At 35.0% G+C, this 22974-nt stretch overlaps 3 protein-coding genes across 4 annotated transcripts; 2 read left to right on the forward strand and 1 right to left on the reverse strand.

Annotated features, from left to right (window-relative positions):
- Positions 1-3669: 3669 nt before the first annotated feature.
- LOC104900658 (uncharacterized) lies at positions 3670-12010 on the forward strand. Of its 2 annotated transcripts, XM_057391106.1 has the most exons (6): positions 3670-3968; positions 4579-5690; positions 7636-8013; positions 8583-11289; positions 11400-11494; positions 11615-12010. In XM_057391106.1, coding segments are annotated over exons 2-4 (1425 nt in total). In that variant the 5' UTR covers positions 3670-3968; positions 4579-4645; the 3' UTR covers positions 8585-11289; positions 11400-11494; positions 11615-12010. The 2 variants fall into 2 exon arrangements, with proteins under 2 accessions (XP_057247089.1, XP_057247088.1); XM_057391105.1 differs by lacking the exon at positions 8583-11289 and having other exon boundaries at positions 3671-3968.
- A 3073-nt stretch (positions 12011-15083) lies between these two features.
- On the forward strand, positions 15084-18058 carry LOC104900659 (30S ribosomal protein S5, chloroplastic). The gene is made up of 3 exons (XM_010688146.4): positions 15084-15669; positions 16289-16491; positions 17543-18058. Exons 1-3 carry the CDS (start codon positions 15193-15195, stop codon positions 17790-17792), a joined length of 930 nt encoding a protein of 309 aa, XP_010686448.2. The 5' UTR covers positions 15084-15192; the 3' UTR covers positions 17793-18058.
- Positions 18059-19373: 1315 nt separating this feature from the next.
- On the reverse strand, positions 19374-21836 carry LOC104900660 (26.2 kDa heat shock protein, mitochondrial). The gene is made up of 2 exons (XM_010688147.3): positions 21134-21836; positions 19374-20049 (listed from the first exon to the last, which is right to left on the reverse strand). The coding sequence occupies exons 1-2, from the start codon at positions 21303-21305 to the stop codon at positions 19634-19636; spliced, it is 588 nt and encodes a 195-aa protein (XP_010686449.2). The 5' UTR covers positions 21306-21836; the 3' UTR covers positions 19374-19633.
- Between the last annotated feature and the right edge of the window lie 1138 nt (positions 21837-22974).

A 22974-nucleotide genomic window follows, 5' to 3' on the forward strand; every position in this document is an offset into this window, starting at 1 on the left:
TGTAGGAGGACAACTTTTATGTGCATTTACTGTATACTAGGAACTACTCATTGATTAATCTGATATGATCTATAATTGTGACAGATTAAATTGCATTGTGATGCTTCAATTCTACGGAATTAAGAAACGTTTGTAATTACTAATAATCTAGTGAATAGAATTTTCCGAACACGTGTTAGTTTTTTTTTTATCTCGATGTTGTTACATTCTGTCTTTTGTACAGTTCGACTCGTTTGTGATAAATGATAATCCTATTGGAGCTATATGCTAATTAACATTGGACAAGATGGAAGTAGATAATATGCTATATATCCTACTTTTTTGCATAAATTGGAAACTCCAGCTCTCATGCAAAGATGGAAAAACATTTCTTGTTGCGGCTTACATTGTTATAGTGAAGACTATTATTATGGATGGTGCAATCTGTCCTCTTTGAATTGCATAAATCATGCACGACCCAATTATTACTTTGATTGCTCGTAAAATATAGCACTACTACAAAAAGAGTTTTTTCTAGTTGCATTAGCCTTGACACAGTGACACTTCCTATAATAAGTGTTGTTAGAGCTTTTAGTTTGTCTACTTTCTCAACACGATAATGTGTTAAGAATTATTCACGTGCGAACCTCCATCTCAATAATTGGCTCACGAACTAAAAAGAATTTTTTTTAATCTTCTTTTGAATTGCATAAGTCATGCAACACATCTTGATAACATATACTCCCTCCCTTTCATAATATAGTGCTTATTTCATTTTTGGTGGGTCAAACTTTGAAATCTTTGACCTAATATTCTCATTTGTATATATAAAAAAACATATTCATGTGGGATCTTGTTAGATTCGTCTCAATGTGTAGTTTCATAATATCAAATTTTTATATTTTTTATTAATACGGAATTGAAGATATTAAAGGTCAAAGTCACGTCTTGGAGACCGTGTATAAAAGAAACAAGCACTATATTATGGGACAGAGGGAGTACTATTCTTACAAATCATTTTTCTTCCTTTGCATTTCAAGGAATATGCCACGTGCGTAATGATCTCGTGCATGTATAGTAGATATGACAAACCACAATATGATGCACACTATCTTCTTTCGTTTAAAAATAGTTATATAATTTGTATAATGTCTACTATTCACATCTTACGCTTTGATTATCTTTGGTGATTTACATTTTAGGAAAAATATAATTATATGAGATCTTATTAGATTAGTCTCAATGTCTATATTTTTTTAATATCAACTTTTTACTTATTGATAATTAAAGATATTAATGTTTGAAACTATGTAACGGCAAGTGTCTCCTCAAAAAAAAAGTATTCAGCAAGTGTGAACATGAAATAATAATGGTGCACCTATTTCTGAACGGAGGCAGTATTATTTTTATTATTGCATAACAATCCAACCCTAAAGTTACATAGTTGTATAGTGCTCCTAGATCAAGGCATCAAGCCTTAACAGTTCCCATTAACTGATCAGATAACTTATAGTCAGCTTCAACATTAAAAAACCCAGAAAAAACAGCAGGAGGTACAACAATTCCAGAAGCATTAAGCGCAGCATTACATTCTCCAAGCTTAGACATAATCAAAGTACTTATAGAAGACTTAGCATCAGCAAAGTTCCTTTCCATAGCTTGTTGTTGCACTACACCACCATTTTGTATGATATCATGAATTGTAGGGTTAATATTAAAGAGTGTACTTCTCGTTGTAGGATCTGTGTTAGGGTCATCAAGAACCTTAACAACATCTTGCTCAAGCTTCAAAGCATCATCGTCGCCACATCTAAGCATTGCTTGAATAACATCTTCGTCAGTTTGAGCACCAATGTGATCGGCTTTTATGCAAGCTTGACATATATTTGGTGCATATGTTGCACCACACATTATGTTGACTAGTGTATCATTATCACCAGCATGTGTTAGTGTGAGAGATATTAGGCAAAGAAGAGAGATTAGTTTGAATATTATGTTGTATGAAGCCATTATTGTATATTGTGTATGAAAGTGGAGGGATTTTGGTGTGTTTTGTAATGTGTATTTTGCTTTTGTTTTCCCTTTTTGCCAAGTTTAAGGAGAGTTGTGAGGTATATATACATTTTTTTTTTGTTGTTTGCACCCGGTTCACCCTTCGGTCTACATTCGGATCGAGGCCAAGTTCGGGGTGGTTATGTTCCATTCCTCTCCTACCAAAGCCAATCCCATCACCACTTGACCAACACTTACTTTGTAGGTATATATACATATAAATATACATGTTATATGCCTAATTATATTAGTTAGTGTGAAGATATTAACTCAATATTGGTATTAGGATTATGGCTTATCAAATCTAAATTGATTTTCTTTAAGAGAAAGTAAGGAAAAGTTGCTGAAATGATTTACCAAGATACTTGACCATAAGAGGTAAGAACATCTAGAGATGGTTATGCCCTACCTTATACAAACAAATCACAAGAAATCAACTTGTCTACACTTAAGATCTCAAATCAAATTTCCATCACTCCATTCTCAAGATGATTTCATTCAAGCTAGTTATGGGTATACAAATAGATCAAAAGAGATCAACTTCTTTACATTTGAAGGTTTGGTCGATTACTCCATTTGTAAGATCTCTATTATGTATGAGTACAATCTTTTAATAGTAATACTTCCTCCTTTTCGTTTTAAGTGCAACAAATGAATATTTTATATTTCATAAATAATACCCTTTGTTGCATTTAAAACGAAACAAAGGAAGTATTATTCTAAAGTTTTTTTTTTAGAAGGGGCTAGTTGTTTGAAAATAAAATCTTTTTATTTTGTCCCTTCCATTTCTTACATTTAGATTGTGATACATTGATACCCAAACTAAAAAAACAATTCCAAAAACAGAATCCCCCCTTTCTTTCATGATAATAAGCAATGAATCGTCTAGAAAAGATCTCGTTTAGGTTATTTAATTTGATCCATTTCTTTCATTATATATTAATCTATCTATATCTATATATTATTATGATATGAGTAAGCCATATATCATAAATGAAGGAGGATCGTTGGACATTTATAGTGAAACGAATGTCAGTTGTCGGATATATTCAAGCATAAATTAATAAATAGGTGATGAAAACTTTATGCGTATGTATGCTAGAAGAAAAGGAAAGGCACAAATTTTGCATTGCTCGGACTATTGATCTATCCTCGAACGAGTACAAGAGGCAAAGAAATCAAAGATTGCATAAAACAATGTGCTTGAATGAGCACTAAGCTCTGCACCCTGCCTGAACGAGCACGTTAAGTACAATTTTCTTTGTGGCATTTCACTTTGTTCTCGAGTCTTTTTATGAAGCGACCATAGGCTCGAATTCGACTATAAAAGTTACTAGCCGAGCAATCCCATGATCGATTTCGGTTCGGCTCATTAACACTCTCGCCTAGAATCTCTATTATATAAGACAACACATGGGGGACACCAACTAACTGTTTTATTTTGAATGAAAAAAGGGGAAAAAGTAAGACATTTAAACTACACATCACTGACAAAACAAAATATAAAGACAGATTTTCTACCCAAGTAATTTCATTTTCTACTTCATATGGTATTCACACGCTACCGCATGCATTGCGTGCAGGTAAGGCTAGTCTTTAAGATCGGAGGTGATGCCTAATTATCACCTCGACACCTAAGACGTCAAAGTTAAAAGAGAGCTGCTAAATGCAAATGTAATTTTTCTGCAAAACTTTCTTCCTTTACAAAGGGAAAATTCCAATCGAGCCCTAACCATTTCAATCCGTAGAAATTTGCGCTAATTTTCGATTGTAAAGGAAATTCCATTTCTCTCTACATCCACATTCATCGAATTCCAGTTCTATATCTAAATTATTTAATTTCGTCTCCAGCATCAATTCAAGTTATTTTTCGCAGATAAGAAGAGTGAGCGGAGAATAAATTGAAGATTTTTCTCGACGATTCCCAAATTTTGAAGGTTTGTTTAGGACTAATCTTACTATCATAAGCTTTAAGATTTGAATTTGTAGTTTACACTAAAATTATGAGTAAAATTTCAGAATTCATTCACTGGTAAACTCAAAAAAGTCCAGATTTTGAGAAATCAGTTTTAATTTGCAAATTTTAGTTTTTAAGTACTTCCTTGACAACCTTAAATGCAGGGACTTTGGATAGTTGTAATTAATTTGATACTACTAGTTTTAGAAATTAGCATATAGTTTGATTGCGAGGTGAAGTATAAGGATTTAATTAATATTTGTGAAGAAGATAACAAGGTGTTTAACCTAAATTAATGGTAAAAGTCTTTTTCGGAATTGAATTTATCTATCTTTATCTAGAAATCAGGTAGGCTTTTTGAATGAATTTAGTTGTAGTACTTTGCCGAATTATGAAGCTGGGTGTATGAGTTGTTGAAAATGTGTCTAGCTGATGTTAGCTGTGCTGCTTGATGAGTGGCTTTTCCGTTTCGAAGCTCGGTGTATGAGTTGAAAGTGTGTCTAGCTGATGACTGATGTTAGTTGTGTAAATTGTGTTGCTTGATGAGTGGCGTCGCTGTTTAATCTAATGCCTTGTTCTTATTCTTGTAGTGGTTGTTGCTAAGAAGTTTGTTTTGTATCGATCTTCTCCTTGCTGAATTCGGTTGGTGTCTGGTTCATGGCAGGCAATGGCCTGCCGACTTTGGGCCGTGTAAAGCTTGCTGATCTGGAAGCCAAAGAAGGCCTTCCTTCTGATTCTTACAAAGTATCTGTATCAACTTTATGTCAGTCCTTAGCTCAGTACTCGGCTGCCATTGTTCAGCTTCCTGCTGGAGATGGAGCTCTTTTACGATCTTGTCTGGAATCTGCACGTCTCTACTTTCACCATAGACCATCATATCCTTCTGAAGATATGATTCATACCAATGAGTCGCAAGAGTGGTGCAAGACATCTGGGTATTATGCAGATCCGCAGCTCTGGCAGGAAAGTTATGATTTTCGACCTGGTTTAACGCCAGCGGAACAAGGGAATGATATTGACTTTTCTCCAGCTGGTTTGGTTGATATTTTTGCGTTGCTTGGAAAAGCGACCAGGGTTATATTAGATGCCATAAGCTTTAATTTGAGCCTGCGCAGCTCACCTTTTACTGAGATTCTTGACAATGTACCTTTGAGAGGCAGAGAAATATCCTCTTCTGTGCTGTCTGTCTGCTGTCAGGCTAGGCCTACATTCCATGGAGCACAACATCATAGCTTAACAAGCCAAGAAGATGGTAGTTTGATCATGTTTTCAGAGCATGAACATCCAGCAGATAAGAGTCTAATATCTATTGTGAAATCAGATAAACCTGGTTTGCATATAAGAGATTTCCAGGGTCACTGGGTTCTTGTGGATGGAGATCTTGGCCCACTAGAAGCAGTTGTTTATCCTGGACTAGCATTATATCAGGCAACTGCCAGTTACATCAACCCCGCACTTCACAGAATCGAGATCAGCAATCCCCAGAATGACATTCATGGTCGATGTTCTGTAACATTCAAACTTATGCCCAAATCAATGACTAATCTAAGTTGTTCGGAGATGAGAGCTGCTGGTCATGGAGTTGAAGCGCAGTTCCAGATTCCAGTGCCAGTTGATGACTTTATGCAAAGACCGCATCCTACTGATAATCATTTGAACCGACAGAGTGTGCCAAGTTTTAATTTCCCAACTGCACATGACGGTACCAGATTCTGACTAATTTTATAGTGTGTGCATTTCTTTATTTATTTATGCCATGTCTTGTGAGTTCCGACAGTAATAGTTTAATAAGATGGGGAAGAGGTCAAAGGTAAAAAAAAAAAAGAAGGAAAGATTTAGAAATTGGTGGTCATAAAAAAAAAGATGAGGCAACTGGTATATGAGTTGTTTTAGGATATCAACTTAGTTCCTTATACTCCCAAGTAATATACTTTGTAGTCAATGATTTGCTCTCTCTCTCTATGTGCATTGTTCTACTCAAAATTTATCTCCCCTCTAGATAGTGTCTAAGAGGTGAAGTATCTAATTAAGTTTCTTAGCGTCGCTCCTTTAAGATTTGAACTAAAAAAATGATTTTGTATTGGATTTACTCGCCGGAACAATGATTCTTGATGTGTTTCAACTTCATTGTTCAAATTTCAAGAGGAAAATTATGAAATAGGCAATGGAGGATTCTGATTGTTCCTTGAATAAGTCAGCAAATAATAAAATCAATATAGTTTGTGCAGTGTTTATACCTTTTCTAAACAATTGCTACATCTGAATTTTTTAAAACCAAGAATTTCTACACCCTTTGATTTTTAAAAATTCTGCATCTTCTTCTTTGTCTTCCCTGTGTTTTGTTTGTGCTCGGAGATTTTTAAAGGCAAAGGTGGAACACTTTTGTTGATGTAGAGAGAGGATTACAGACCGGAAATGAGGTTGGGACATGTAAACTAGAGATTTAACAGAGACATTAGACTACCTTTCTTCTTCGTTCCATCCTACTACCATCAAAAGCGGGTCTATTCATTTTTTTTCACTGTATAACAGTGACTGCTTTGAGAAGACTACATGGTAAGAAGTCTTACTAATATGAGCCATAGGATGAATCATTCTGCTCCAATTCCTGGGCTCTGAAGTAGTTTCCTTGACCACATTACTCAAACCAAAGCCATCCAGTACTCTATGTCCAAATAATCAATGAAACCATATTTCCACTAAAAATGATAGCTCATTTTGGCGAGCGCACTTTGAAATTGTTCCACTAATGAAATTTTGTATCATTACTGATCTAAATTTGGACCGATAGCATATATGATGAGTTAATAGCTATGTTTATCATTTTGTAAAAGCAGGGACAAAACCAGCTAAATTTTGCCTCCCTTTCATAGTACACGTCTCTCACACTTGGTGAGGTCTAACCTTGATCTTTAATTCCTACAAAATACATTGGTAAACATTATAAAAACTAATGGAGGAGCGTTGTAATGTAAAATACTTATCTTTGAGAAGTATAACATCTAAAAGCATTGGTCTTTTATGTTTGCTACTTGCTAGAAATTAAATATAGTTAATAACCAATAAATAAAGTTGCTTTCTTTGGTCTGTAAGGATAAGAGATCCTCTTTCCTATATTAATTATGCTAAGAAGCATGTGCGACATTTCAGGCAAATTTTTCCACAACCTTACTATTCACGGGTGACGCGCAGCTTTCAGGATGATAAAGCTGTCGACCGGCTAAGAGTGCAAACAGCATTATTTAATTAGAAGTTTACTTTCACTTCTTTAGGTGTACCATCCGTTCTCTTTTAACTTTTAATACATTAAATGATGTCTACATCTGCTAATTAATCGTTGAACTATTTCAAGATTGTATAACTTCTCCTTGTAATAACTGTCAGTTGTTATATATGATTATAACGAAATAGATGGTTTCAGTTGTAATGTGGTGGAAAGAGAGAGAAGGGATTGGTATTATTATTTAGCAACTTGAGATGTTTGTCGGGTAACATATTAAACTTGTGTCAAAATAGCATCCTTAGCTATCTTTTTCTTTAACGTCCCTGCTTCTTGCTTTATGTGTGTTATATCTTTCCCCTCAACTTTATCTCTTAGTGAGCAGTTTATAACAGCAGGTTCTTGGATCGATGACATGCTGATACAGGAACAATGAAACCCTTAATTAAGAGAAGGAAGAACAACTCAAAGTGCAAACCGCTGCCACCTTCCAAACGGCTACGGCTTGAGGCACAAAGAGTTCTTAAAGAGAGAGTTCAGGAGATTGCAGATAAGAAGGGCATCAAGTTGAGATTCTGCAGCCTGAAGGAGTGTGAAAATCATATTCATTCACTTGATAGTCCTTGTGCTAATATTAGAATGGAGATCGGGTGGCCACCAGGGGTTCCATTTGTTCATCCCCATGATCTACCTAACAAGGCAAAGATGGGTTTTCTTGAGGCTTATGAACCTGGTTGGACAATAACACACGACATGGATTTGAGTCTCATAGATCCTGGACAGGCAACTCAACATTCTGGTCACTGTAAGTGTACTTATCTTATCATTTGAATGGCTTGTACACATCCTTTCTGAAGTTTCAAATCAATTGCATGCATGGAAAATAACCATAAAAATTGGTTTTATTCTCGGTAGAATAGTTCATGTTTTTATGTTGAAAGTGAAACCTGTTGTGTTAAGGAGAAATGTAAACAAGTTGTATGTTGCTGGTGGTTTGCTCTCTCTTTTCTTAGTGGATGCTTAGAATTGACCCCTTTGACTGCCAATGTTAAATGACATTCACCTTCTCCTTCATGTTCCCTAGGAGAGTATAATTAATATCATTATACTGTCCCTGAGGCGGGAATATCCTTGTCCCAGCAATTGTAAGCAGCATGATTGGTTTGTGTCTATTCCATGTCTTGGAATATGAAGCAGCACCTCTTTTGTCAGACCCTGTTGCTTTGCCTTTGAACATACATAAACATCAAACTTTATCCTTCCATACTGATTGTGGACAATATGGAGATAGATCCTTTGATCGAACTTTGCGAAAATGAAGGGTTCTTGAGAAAAACATACGAACTCGAATAATTTTCGAATATTTTTTTGTAGGAAACGATCGAGAACTGTTTTTCTCCACAAAGGATGCTGTAAACAAAAACCACTCAGAAAGTTGCTTTAAGTCTTCTTTCATGAAATCACTAAGAGGACATGAACACAATCTCTCTAAGATCGTGGAAAAATTACAGGATTGGTCAAAATAACAATTCTCGTAATATCTGAAAATAATAAACACATTATAGCTTTATGAATAATATGCCTAGTTGCTCCTAAACCACTTAGAGATAGTGTAAATCTTTATCCTTAAGTATCCTATTGCAAGTTTGCAACAAAAAAGTCTTGAAAACACAAGCTCAACACAACCAGAAATGTAAATGGGAACCTCAAAACACTAGTAATAGTATCTTAAATCACAGTTAGTCCAGTTCAAACACAAAGTTCAAACACAAAAATTCCCATTTCCCTTTTTTCACGGTAATTTATGCAAGTAGAATCTAAGAGGGATAATAAAGCTTTTTTGTTTATTTAAATAAATGTTGTATGGGAAAAGATGATTTTAGGAGAGAGAATGGAGAATAATTGGTGAAAGAACATTAATTGTAACATTTTGGTTGAATAAACAAAAGAAAAAACAAAATTCAAGAATCAAATAGATGATGGGACACGGTTTTTCTAGACAAATTACGGAAAAATGTAGAACTAAATATGGAAATGGGAACTATATTTTGGGACACCCAAAATGGAAATGGGAACTATATTTTGGAACGGAGGGAGTACTAAATAGTGCATTACAGTGAAGCTAAAACAGCTTCCATAAAAGATTTGTTAAATTAAGACAGAAATTAGTAAGCCCAATAGGAACTTAAACCAAATTGACTTTGTGACCTTCATTAAATGTAAACTAAGCAGCCTGACAACACTCACTGTAGCACTTCTCCATCGACTAGAAACAACGAACAACAACAATGTCAGGGCCTTGATTCCAAATGAGATGGGATCGGATGCATGAGTCAAGATTATATATCTCATGAACATAATGCTTCATATTGTAACTCAAATCCTCTATCCAAATCATCTTTGGCTTCCCTTGACATCTAAAATCTTCGGCATTCCAACTTTCCACTATCCTCATCAGTGCATTATGTGCTTGATATCTCACATGCCCAAACCACCTTAAGCGGTTCTCTCTTATATTATACAACTCCAGCCCCCATTGAAAATCTTTGTTCCAAATTTTTTTTAATGTCTTCTCACATCCATTATAACATACACAAACCCATAAAATAATGGTGGTGTAACAGCTTAGAATGTTTTTTCAACCTTAGAGCTACATTACAGTCACACAAAACCGCTCCCCATTTAACCAACTTAATGTATTGTGTGAATCATGTCTTGGTTAGTATTACCATGCCTCTGTAAAATCGACCAAAGGTACACTGATGCTAAACTCCTTTCTGTCCAATATTAAAATTGCACTGCATGTACTCCATTTTGCTTTCACTTATCTTAATCCTCAAGTTTCTATTGTTTGTCTCCTTCGCTCCAATATATCATTAACCTCATCTCTAAACTCATTCATAGTACAATATCATCCTCAAACAACTACACCACGATATATCATCCTGGATAGCCCGTGTTATTCAATTGATCACAGAGAATAAGACTTAAATGCAGATCCCTGATGTAATGCTATCATGATATGGCTGGACTCAGTATCAATTCTAGACTACATTTTTGCTTACTTTTGCGGCCTATATTGTGCTTTAGAAGTTTCAGTCCATAATGTCCCAGGCACTTGGATATTGCTACTTGTGGATCATGGTTCAGATCATGCTGGAGAGCAAATGTCGTTCACTATGACATTATGATGAAAGTATCAGATGTTTTTATTGATATCCAATCCAGCAATTATTGATGAAGATAACTTCATGTGGCATGTATGTGTTCCACTTCCAGCCACCCAGATCGAGTTTCTAACTTTATTGGGCTGCCTTCAAAGACTCCTGGGGTTCTAGTCCTTAGTTATGGGCTTAATTGTGGACCCTGTATCACTTCAGTTCAGGTCTATGGTGGTGATCTATATAATAACAAAAATCCTCCTTTAACCTGTCCAGAGTAAGATCTCAAGGACTTCATACCTGTTTCCTACTGGAACTGGAACCATAAGCTAGGAAAAGATAAAATGCAGAGAGTAACATTAAGATAAATTAAATAACATGTGGCTGGATCAGGTGGTGATTGGGGCCTTGCCGGCCTTCATCCTTCAACAAACAGCTATAAGACACTCCTAACCATAATATGACATGCCTACCAAACTTAGGATCAAGACTAACTAACTTACTTGAACACCAACCAAACTAACTGATGGTGTCCACACCTGAAATCCAACAATCTCGGCAAAACCATTTGTACAGTTTATTGAATCAACAAAACAAACTATTTAAAGTACCAATCAACTTGCGGACGTTTTTTAGCCTTTACTTTCATGCTAGCTTGAGCGCTAAGTTTCAGTTTCTTGTTCTCTCCAGACAACTGATGTAACAATGTCCAACCAATCCAAGGTTGTATAAGTTGTAACTCAAAAGAACCAACTCCACTCGTTGGCTGCTTAGGACTAGCATTTTCTTATGAAGGATCTCTATGGGATTCCTTGTACTTACTCCTGGATCAGTGATAAATACGGGACCTGGAACCAGTTTTAAATAGTCCATAATTGACCAAGACTGGCCTGGTTCTTGAGCCACTTCTATCATTCTATGTATGTGTTCTAGGTCTTGGTTGATCATCCACTTCTGAAATTCTTTGCATATAGAACAATCTTTTTCAAAATAATATTGCTTGATCAGTATGCATGTCCGTGTTTTGCAGGAAACCATGATGGTTCAGTTTGGTCATAGCTTTTCTCATGAAATATGTCTCCATCTTGCTCACCACGGTTTAGCAGCTGATCTTCTGGGCAGCGGGTGAGTGCCTGCTCTGCTTCGTTTTTTGAGTCTCTCTTAGAACACTTTGCTCAGCAAGCAGTTTCTTGTTTTTACTCATTGTTGAGTGAATCGAGTATACCTGACATTCCCTTCTTGCAGCAAATTTTGGTGGCACTGATATTGATGGGTTGTTCTGATATGCGGCATAGAATGACCAACTTCGGATCCCAGCAGATCTCACGTCAGTTTAAATGGTATCGTGTGCTCTTACATGCACCTTTCCTGCATCAGTCGAATATCAATGAGACAGTTTTCTCGTGTTCAGGATCCAATACCTCCTCATACTATTTGGTCGCACCAGGTATCCGAAGGGCTGCTGTCATAGTTGAATGTGAGCTATATTATTATTGTAAAGTTTTTTTCTTTTCGAATACAAGGAAGCCAACCTATGGAACTCTTCTCTCAAAAATTAAATCCCTAAGTTATCAAAATACATCAGGAGCTATATTTACAACAAGAAGCTATTTTAACTTCTACATGACTACATGTGACATATTAGAATGCGCATAGTTTGCAATTTGTTTGTTGGTTCTCTCTTAATTAAGTTACCAACATTGTTGACCACAACATATGTTAACAATAAGAGTGTTAAGGAGCCAAACTGAGCTTAAGCTTGGGGCTTTCGGCTCACTTTACACTTGAATTGGAGCTCAAGTTGAGGTCTTCAGCTTTTCCGAGCAACTTATATTCAACATACTATAATATTTTATAGTATTTTTTAGAATGAAGTTTTTCCTACTTTTTTCTCACCAGTTTTATGAATATAAACTTCTAATTTCCAGTGAATACTATTATGTAAAATAAATTAGCTTGCAAATATTTTGAGCTCATAAAAGTTATATTTAAGGGTGAGTAATTTACGAGCCACAACACCCGATTCACAAAAATTAATATATCATCCTATCAACCATTTAAATCTTCTGATAAGGCACTTAGGATATCTATGACTTTAAATCATCCATTTTAAATACTTTCTCATTTGCAATTAGATCTACTCATTTTTCATGGTCTCTATTGCAAGTCTTTGACCTTAAGGAGTCGTTTGGTAAGGGGGTTACAGGAAAGGAAAAAAGGAGTAGATTGATTCCGTTTCCTTAAAAGTTGTTGAGGCTGCCATGGGAAATAGTCAAACCTAAAGATTTCTATTTTGAATGAATTGAACTATTTTATTTTACTTTTTGCAAGAAATAGTTAAATCTTGAATTTATGTTTTGTAATCTGAAGTTGGTGGCCAATTTATGGTTTTGAATGTAGGAAGTTGAAACTTTAACTTTTACATCTACAAGTGCTTTGCGAATTAAGTTGGCAGTATTTTAGTTAGATTCTTATTTCAGGTCATTTTGGGTTGGTTTCGGGTCAACCTGAAACATATAAGGTCGGGTTTGGGTTGATGTTTTCGACCCGAAATATAAATCATGTCGGGTTTGGGTTGAGGTTTTCGACGTGAAATATAAATCAGGTCGACCTGAAATTGACCCAACCCGACCTAATTGTCAGCCCTAAGTAATAGTGCTCACCAACAACTTTTAATTTTGGTGCAGTCTTTTGCTTTTTGTTTGCTTTCGTCCTTCTTAATAGCAATCTCAATTCTATTGAGCGACCCTTTACTAACCATAAGAACATCCTTATGTTCTTTTCTAGGCATGTTAGGGATGTTTCGCTCGGTCTGAGTTAGCATTTCATGCAACTCTTGCATCGTTGTTTCCTCTCCTTGCATGTGAAAGCTCTTGAACTTTTCAGTTTTGAGAACAATTCTCATATTCCTTTCACTTGCAATGAAATGTTCATCATTCAATTTGTCCTTCAAAAGGACGTAGAGCAAATTACTTTGGTGTTGTTGTTAATAGACATGATTACTACAACAAATAATAAAGCAAGAATTTGATAAATGTTTATCAAAAGCATTAATTAAACAAATTTTAATTAACTACCATCCTTTATCCAAAATATAAGTCCCCTATTGAATAACGAAATAACCAAGATCCCCTCTCACTACAATTAAACGGACTTTAATTTGGCAAATCCTTCAGTGTATAGTAGTTGAGATAAGTAAATATTTTACTAATTATAACTACTGCCATATTGTAAAAAGATTTTAACAAAATGCATAAAAAAAAAGAAGTCCATTACTAGTAGAAGTAGGATAATGACACTAACTCTATTTGACTGTTTCCAATTTCCAGCGTAACCTAACTTAATACACTAAGTAATAACTAACTAATTAATCTAAGTTTTATATAAAAAATTAAAGAACAATTAGATATAATAAACATATTCGGTTTTTTGATTATCCAATTTTTCTAAAACAATCGAAACCCTAATCGTACCATTTATTCCATTATTTTTACCGGTTTAGTAAAATTGAACCATTTAACCCCTATTTTTACGTTACAGTTACTTCTTATTTTGACCAATTTTTCGATTATTCAGTACGATTTTTCGATTTTGATTATTCCTGAACACCTCTAAACTAGATATACGGTACAAGTTTTGCCGTATACTACATTTGTTTCCTAAAGATATTCCTTGTTACTGTTACTACAGATACCAATGAAAATTAATTTGTGTGGGGTGTGGGGTGGGTAAAGTAGGAGAGAGAAAGGGGTTAAGATAAATGAACAAATAAAAAGAGGTTAAAGTAGGAAAGAGAAAGGGGGTAAAATTGAATTAATAATGTAATGGCGGACCATATGATAGGGACATGAGAGGGTGAAAAGGAAAAAAAAAACAAATAAGTAATAAAGTAAAAGAGGGAAGATATTTTGGAAACGCACTTAAACGGAAAGAGGGAAGATCTTTAGGAAACGGAGGTAGTATGTGCCAAAAAATCCAAAGAGAACTGTGGAGGACACAAAGAATAATAATAACTAGTTTTTTTTTTTTTCCCGGACTATGCCTCGAGTCAGTTACAATAAACAAAATTTGTTATTATTTTTAAATTTCATAATTTATTTTGCTACTTTTCGTATTTTTTATCCATTAAGAAATTGAAAAATTTACGTTACGACATAATAAGTAAATTTTGTTTGAATGGTTTGAGTTTGAAAACAATATCTTCAAAGGAATTTTGGTAAGAGAATATTATATCAATATTTTCTGGTAAGTTACGTAACAAGAGAGTTAGAGACATATACTATATATATATATATATATATATATATATATATATATATATATATATATATTATATATATATATATATATATATATATATATATATACTTATTTAAGTCTTTTTCGTTAATTTTAACTAATACAAGACTTCATCATATTTTATTTGAAACATTAGACAACAAAGTAATAGTGTATTGATGGTTAAGCTCTTACTTTTTGTTTCAAATATTACGTATTCGATACCTTGCACTTACACATTTTTTTAAAATTGAGACTGTACGCTGTTTAATATATTTGTATAGATATTCATAATAAATCTTGTTAGTTCCTTTTTAAAGTGGTAAAATTTCATGGTTAATTGAAATGTAACATGTTTTACCAAAATGAAGAATTGTTTCACTAAAACTTTTTCAAGGTGAAACTTATTATTCTAGATAAGCTTCCATCCTCAACTCAACCAGTCAACCTCCCATATCATCCATTATATCATCATATGTAAAAGTGCTCAAAACCCAGAAATCCTTTCTCAAAATCTCTATTCTTTTTCCTTCCTCACTTCTCTAATGGCGAATACTTCAACACCATTTTCTTCAACTTCTTCTTCTCTCTCTCTCCACCTCCCTCGTTTCTCTCTCTTTCCCAAACCCACCACTTCTCTTCTCTCTCTCTCCGACTCAAAACCACCTCTTCTTTCTCTCTCCTCAACTCGCGCACTTCAAACTCACCTCCATTGCTCCAAAAAAGAAGAAATTGACATCGTTTTCTTCGACCAAGGTAACCCAGATGAAGAAATTACCTTCGACCCTCCGGAAAAACCAGAAGATTTCATCCCACCTCGTGCTGTTGATGAACCGCCATTTGAGTCTGAAGATGAGATTGCTCAAGCTTATGAGGAGCTTTATGGTCCAGCTTATAGTGGGGAGAGTTATCTTGGGAATGATATTTATGTTATGAATTCTAAGGTTAAGAAAAGTATTGGGTTTGGTTCTAAAGGTAAGAAAGAGAAAATTCGAGATGGGTTTGAAGAGAGTGTTGTTCAGGTAATTCTCACATGTTTCTTTTGATTATAATCTTGGGTTTTTTTTTTATGGGAATTTTGTGAAAGATGAAATTGGGTGTGTTTTTGCCTTTTTGGATTGAGGATGTAGTTTGGGAGGTGGGTTTTGTTATATTTGCACTAAATTCTTGTCAATTTTATGATTTTTAATGTGGGCATTATTAATTTTAGTTGTTTTTGATGTTAGCATTGTTTTTTATGATGATATTGAGTTAATGTATTGGTAATTGGATGTGTATGAAAAATGCATTTCTGGGAGGTGAGTTGAAATGCAGAATTCAGGATATGTTATCTATGATTGGGTTTTTTTGTTTTGTTTCTAAAGTGTACTCGAACTCGAATGTGTTCGTGTTGGTTAATAAGTTCGAATTGAATTTACATCTGAAACTGTGTTTTGTTGGTTTGGGTTCATGTGTAGTGGTGTGGATGGTGATTGAATGTGTTTTTGGTGGATAGTAAGTGTCTAAGTGCTACTACATTGCTATTTTTGGAACATAGGGTATGAATTTGATGAAGAAATACAATCAGAAAATGAGGTTTACCTGTTTTTGGTGTATTTCTAAGTTTCAACTGAAGTGGTATGTTCTGTATGAATGATGCAGGTAAGAAGAGTGACTAAGGTGGTGAAGGGAGGTAAACACATGAGGTTCAGGGCAGTTGTGGTAGTGGGTGACAAGAAGGGCCAAGTTGGGGTTGGAGTTGGTAAAGCCAAGGAGGTGATTTCTGCTGTTCAGAAAGCAGCCACGGATGCTCGTCGTAATGTTATAACTGTTCCTATGACCAAGTATCTCACTTTTCCCCATAGGTATTGCAGTTCACTTTTTCCTCTTATGTGGCTTTGGTTTTATGGCTGTTGTTCCACGTTTCTCCTAGTGAACTTGGTATAGATGATTTTGCGGTTTGGTGGTGAAGCTGTAGAGCTATATCTAAGCATTAAGCAAAGCTGCTGGTGGATAGAACCTCTAACTTAAATGGTTCTAGTAACTTGATCTCATTTGTTAAGAATTAGATTCTAATAACTTCTAGCACTCTTTATGCTACTGACTTTAGTGGATGTATGTTCTTAGCAATTGAGCCACTTATTAACCAGGTAAGCTCACTTTATGTTATGTTTCACATTTCACAACAAAAATTCTCTGTAGATGTTAAGCAGTTAAGTACGGTCTTATTATGAACTGTATAATTGCTGTTGTGGATAGGAAATTAGCATTCCTGTGCACTTGAAGTAGGTTGTCTTTGTTGTTTGTATCTCAATACCGTTGTCCAAGGGAAACTTTTACTTTTCAAGACACTTTGGAATGGCTGATCAAATTGTGAAGACAAATAGAACACCAAGATGATAGGCAGTTTATAGATTTTGGGATCTAAACTTTTGTTCTGATTAGCATTGTGTTTAATTTTTCCCTAAAAAATTGAATGCAAGGGTGGTCTTCCTAGAAAGAGCTAGGTTTTGGCCTTTTGAACATCTGAATTACCATTGAATGTAACTATAGAAAGTGAATCTGATACAAAGCTTCACTTTATCCCGTCCCAATATATTTGAGTAAAGGTCGGGAAGGAAAAGGTTTTCTTCAAGCTAGTGACACCTGAGACAATAAAAGTCGTTTCCTCCAAATTTCTGCCTTCATCACTCCTCCATATCAACATGACCCAGTGATTCTGTAGTCTGTCTACGTACGACCCGACATGATACATTCCTGCCTTCTCTTTGTTGTTGGTTCCAACTTACTTTCCTGTGCTATTTTTGTGTTGTGTAGGGTTTTCTTTTTAAAATTTCTTTAAAGATGCCAATTATATATTGCGAACTGTTGCTTGTCCCTGTTGTAAATTAAATATTAATTCAATTGTCTTACCAGAAATGAGGCAGACTATGGGGCAGCGAGGGTAATGCTTCGACCTGCAGCTCCTGGTACAGGAGTTATTGCTGGTGGTGCTGTCAGAACTGTGTTGGAGATGGCAGGATTGGAGAATGCGTTGGGGAAGCAACTAGGAAGTAACAATGCTCTCAACAATGCTAGAGCAACAATACGTGCAGTGCAGAGTATGAAGCAGTTTAGTGAAGTAGCTCGTGAGCGTGGGATCCCAATGGAGGAACTCTGGAAGTGATGCACATTCTAAGATATGCATCTTGGTTGATCCGTTTCTTTCCCGTTCTGTTGTTACAATCTAATTGTAAATTTATTACATGTCTAATGCATTGGTAAGTTATCTGGTAGATCACTATCACTTTTTGAACTCACTAGTATATCCATCTTCAATTTTGAGCTAAACATTTATTTGCCGCATAAAGTTGTTATTGAGCTTATCAAAAGGGAAATGTTGTATATCATCATTGAAAATGTGAGATATATGTAAGGAGGATTGAAACTCAATAGGGAAAGTCACGATTTGTGAACTTGCTACAATTCTTGCTGACAACTCTGGGCCAGTCGAGAATTGAAATATTCCCCCCCCCCCCCCCCCAAAAGTCCAATCTGACTCCGATATGAATTTAACTCTTGGATTAGAAGTGGGATGTGCACCGATGTAGGTGTAATATCTATCGTTCGAAAACTGGACTATACGAAAAGCACTAGTGAGATTAGCGACCTTTAGTGTATCTGATGAAAGAAGGGCTGTCAGTCCCTTGAGCTGTGTATTGAGCAAGCTAGTTTTGTTGGCGTGGGCATTGGAGCCTGGCGATGGGGGAGCCTGGCGATGGGGAGCCTGAAGAGTGTTGCGAGGTCAAGGAGGCAGCAACACACAGCAATGGGGTAACAAGGGCGTGCGACCAGACCTGATCACTACAAGTGCCTTGCTCCCAACGTTGGACCCTAACGAGTTATACGTTAGGATACCCGTTGCTCTAGCCATCTCAAATTCCAATTAAGTTTCGATCAGATTTGCCACATTGATTGCTTGAGTATTGTGCTTGATGTGCCGACAATGGGGATTGCTAGATGTTTACTTAGGAGAGAAGAAACGACGACCCCCATGGATGTCAGTGATGAGATTGTCATGGATTGTTGAGCACGGACTTGTATCGTCGTTTAAAGGCATCATGGGGTGGGTTTGAATTGATATTTTTGTTGCTTGAGATTGGCAACAATGTCAAAGTTCGAAGTAAGACTAGTAACAAGTTCATCGACGACCTTAGAATCACAGATGAACTAACCTCCATTAGTAGTAACTTTGATGAGTTACCTAATTGCTGAAAGTAAGAAGAGATCAAATTGATGTGGCTGGAGTACAGAATACTGAAAAGATCTAATGAAGGGAAGCTTTCATGTTAAGCTACATAATAGAATGCACGCATTGAAGTTTTACACTCTTACATAATAAATGTCTATCATACAATATATTGTTAGATTAGTTTCAATATACTACTATATTTTTCAAATATCACGTTTAATTAATAATCTTTACTACTAATTTTTTTAAAACTTATGCAAAAGCCCAAATATTGCAATTATGAAAAAAAAAACAAGAATGTTTTTAATATAAACACAAAAAAATCAATCTAACAATATCATATTTGGTGACATCTTAATACATATTTTCGAAAAAATTACAAATGAGATCAAAATTTGCAATACTTCATTTCAAAGATTAAATTTTCGAGTTAGTCTAAGCTGAGCCATAATTTGCATGCTAAAAAAACTACTATTCCATGCATGATGTAACTAGCAACTTTAAAGCAAAATCAACTCAAGAAATCCTTATCATAACTTTGTTACCAAAAGAAACAAGATTCAAAACCAATATTCACAACCACAAAAGCAAGCACACCAGTGAAAACACCCAAGTTTCTTAGCAGCAAAAGCAAAACACAAACACTACTATAGCCTATGGCATTACATTTCACTCCTACTTATTATTACCAAAAAAAACTAGTTCTCAGTTCTTCATGAACCCTGTAAATCCGAAACCAAATTCGAGCAATCTGATCAGTAATCAGTAATCAGTAATCAATTGATGGGAATGCGAAACACATCCTTCCTCTCCTCATCCTTGTACTTCGGAACTGTAACCTTGAGCACTCCATTGTTCATCTCTGCATTGATTTCAGCAACCTTGTATTGATGCATTGGAACTAAATCAAACGCAGCAATGTAAGTTATAGTTTTAGGAGTAGTAGTCTGAGAGACATCCTTGAATGCAGGGTCCAATTTCCTCACACCCTTCATCATTAGAGTCATTCCATCAACATAAATCTTGGTGTCTTCTTTCCTCACCCCTGGTAAGTCCATCATTAGGTGCACTGCATCGTCGTGTCGCTTCACAGTCCATTGCTTCCGTATTCCATCATCAGCTTCAAATGCACCAATGTAGAGCTGCTTCATTACTTTCTCAGGTGTCATTGCTGAGCTTCCAGTGTAGTTGTCTACATATTTTAACAATCGGTGAATAAAAATACATAAAAAGTAGGCCAACACTTTACAGAAAATTCTATCGATCGAACCACAAAAACACGTTCTGATCATATTGATACGTAATATAAAATACTAAATCAAAACGTGAGTTTGAGTGTAATTTTGTTAGAAAAATCTCATATCCATTATTGTTATATTAGTATAATCTAACCAAATAAGTGTTACTAAGTGTAAAATGAGCTCAAAAATAGAGAAATCTCAGTATCCCAGAAATATTATGAGTGTTGATGTAGTGCACAAACATTTGCAGATTGCATGAAAAAATCTTGGACGAAATGACATATACACAAGCATGAATATAAAAGAACAAAACCCAGAAAACGAAATAAACACAAGCATGATCATAGAACAACAAAATGAAAACCCATAAAATTTTGAAACCCAGAAAACAAAACAAAAAACCCAGAATAAACACATGCATGAACAAAAACAAGAAAACCCATATAGTTTCAAAACCTAGAAAACCCGTTTTCTTTACAATATCATAAACACAAGCATGATCTTAAAACAACAAATGAAAACCCATAAAATTTCACAACTAACCCAGAAAACCCATTTTTCTTAAAAGATCAAAAACACAAGCATGAACATAAAACAACCAAACCCATAAAAAATTTAAAAACCCAGAAACCCCATTTTTCTTTAGAAGATCACAAACACAAGCATGAACATAATAACAACAGTCAACAAAACCCATAAAATTTAAAATCCCAGAAAACCCTAAAGAAAAACACAAGCATACACATCAAACAACAAAACCCAGAAAACTCATTATCCTTAAAAGATATAAAAACACAAGCATGAACCTAAAACAACAAAACCCATAAAATTAAAAAACCCAGAAAACCCATTTTCTTTAAAACATCAAAAAACACAAGCATACACATCAAACAACAAAACCCAGAAAACTCATTATCCTTAAAAGATATAAAAACACAAGCATGAACAAAAAACAAACAACAAAACCCATACAATTTCAAAACCTAAAAAAAAAAAACCCAGAAAGAAAAAGAAATGGTAGTAAAGAAAAGTAACCTCCATTTCCATTTCCATTTTCAATGAAGAAAGGCACAGGGATAGAGTCAGTGTCATCAGCAGCTATAGGGTAATAACAGAAAGGAATAGGAGCATTTCCGCTAGTGTTGGACGTTGGTAGACTTGGTACTCGCCTCAGATTCGGCTCATTTTTCGAAACTACTTTCGACATCGTTTTTCGTTTCTATTTTCTCTCTCCTACTTTCTTTCTGTAATTTCAGTTGTGATTTTTCAGGGAAGAAGATATGGGAGTTATATAGTAGTCTTAACTTAACCATGGTTCAATATATTTTACTAGAGTTAGAAAGAATTCATAGTATTAGTACGTATGAAATTATACTTTTTTTTTTTTTTGGGTTTTTGGAGGTGGCGTGGTGACCATTGATTGGATAGTTTCTAATGTTTGCAGAGATATTTTTTCTGATGCAAATCTCCATTTTTGGACGGATTTGATGATGTGGTTACTGGAATTGTATGTGATGGGAGTACGCCAATATTGGAGTGTGGTAGTACTAGTAAGAAAAAGGATGATTTCCTTTATCTGAAATTAGGGTTCTAGATTCGATTAAGATTCAACATTCGTTGTAAAAATAATCACACTCAATATATACTATTTCTAGTCATATATTGATATTTAAAACCAACCCTAAAATAAATGAATCATAAATTAATCAAGGTTTGGGAATTGGGAATTAAACATGTATTAATTCATGTTAGGGTTCAACATAACCCTAGAATAGAAAACTACTCACACATGATGATTGAATAAATAAAATAAAGATTAAAAGAAAGCATGATTAACAGTAATAATAATAATAGAATAGAGAAGAGAAAATAATACTTGAATTAATTGATGAAATTGCAAACTTGAATGTTGGAAACATGACCTTGGGTAAAATAATGGTGAATAACGTGAAGAAGCCAAGAGGAAATTCAATCCCTTCCAATCTCACGTGATATCTCCTCCCCCCCAAAAAATATCCCCCTAATTACAATCTTTATCCCCTAATACTCGTGGCCTCTTTTGATTACAAGATAAGGAGGATCTAATCAAATCATTAAGAGTTCCTTTCAAAAAAAAAAAAAAAACAAAATCATTAAGAGTCCGAAATCGTGCAGTCCGCGTGTGTTGGAAATTTCAGCCAAAACTGGGCCAACTTGCAAGACCCATATCTCTTAGAATATAACTCGCTTTGGGCCGTGCAACCTATCGTTGGAAAGCTCTTCAAGCCTACTTTCCAGTGCCTTTCGAATCAGCCCAATATCAGCATCGAGTCAGAAGTTATCGATAAAAGAGTGAGCATGACTCGATTTCCGCAATTATATGAATGAATTTCAACTCCAATTGAGCTCCAATTTGAACTCAAATACATCCAAAATGATCCTTATCAATGTAGTTTGCTTCCATTTGATCCTAAGTACTCAAGCTTGCCCAATAATGCTCCAATTATGTTCTTGATACCTGAAATTCATCAAGGAGTACCAAAAACGCACAAGGGGAGTAATATTTCGCAAATTAAGTAAAAGCATGCAATTATGAACTAAAATACACCTAAATATTCCTAGAATGCAACCTAAATGCAACTAAAACCTATATAAAAATACGACACATCAATATGTATGAATCTATCTTTCTTTGATATCTACAAAATATTGTAGACAAAGGCTTGTCACTTGTGTTATTTGTATACAGGGCTATTAAAGATTTATCACTTATAATTATTCAAGATGTTGCATGTATATTTTTCAGCAGAATCCGAGAGTTTTTTTTTTTACATCAAGACAACGTACAAAATAAACTAGCCTAAGTTTAAAACACGCCTTCGACAATTCAGAGCTAT

The sequence above is a fragment of the Beta vulgaris genome, chromosome 8 (assembly GCF_026745355.1).
Source record: "Beta vulgaris subsp. vulgaris cultivar EL10 chromosome 8, EL10.2, whole genome shotgun sequence".
NCBI lineage: Eukaryota > Viridiplantae > Streptophyta > Magnoliopsida > Caryophyllales > Amaranthaceae > Beta > Beta vulgaris.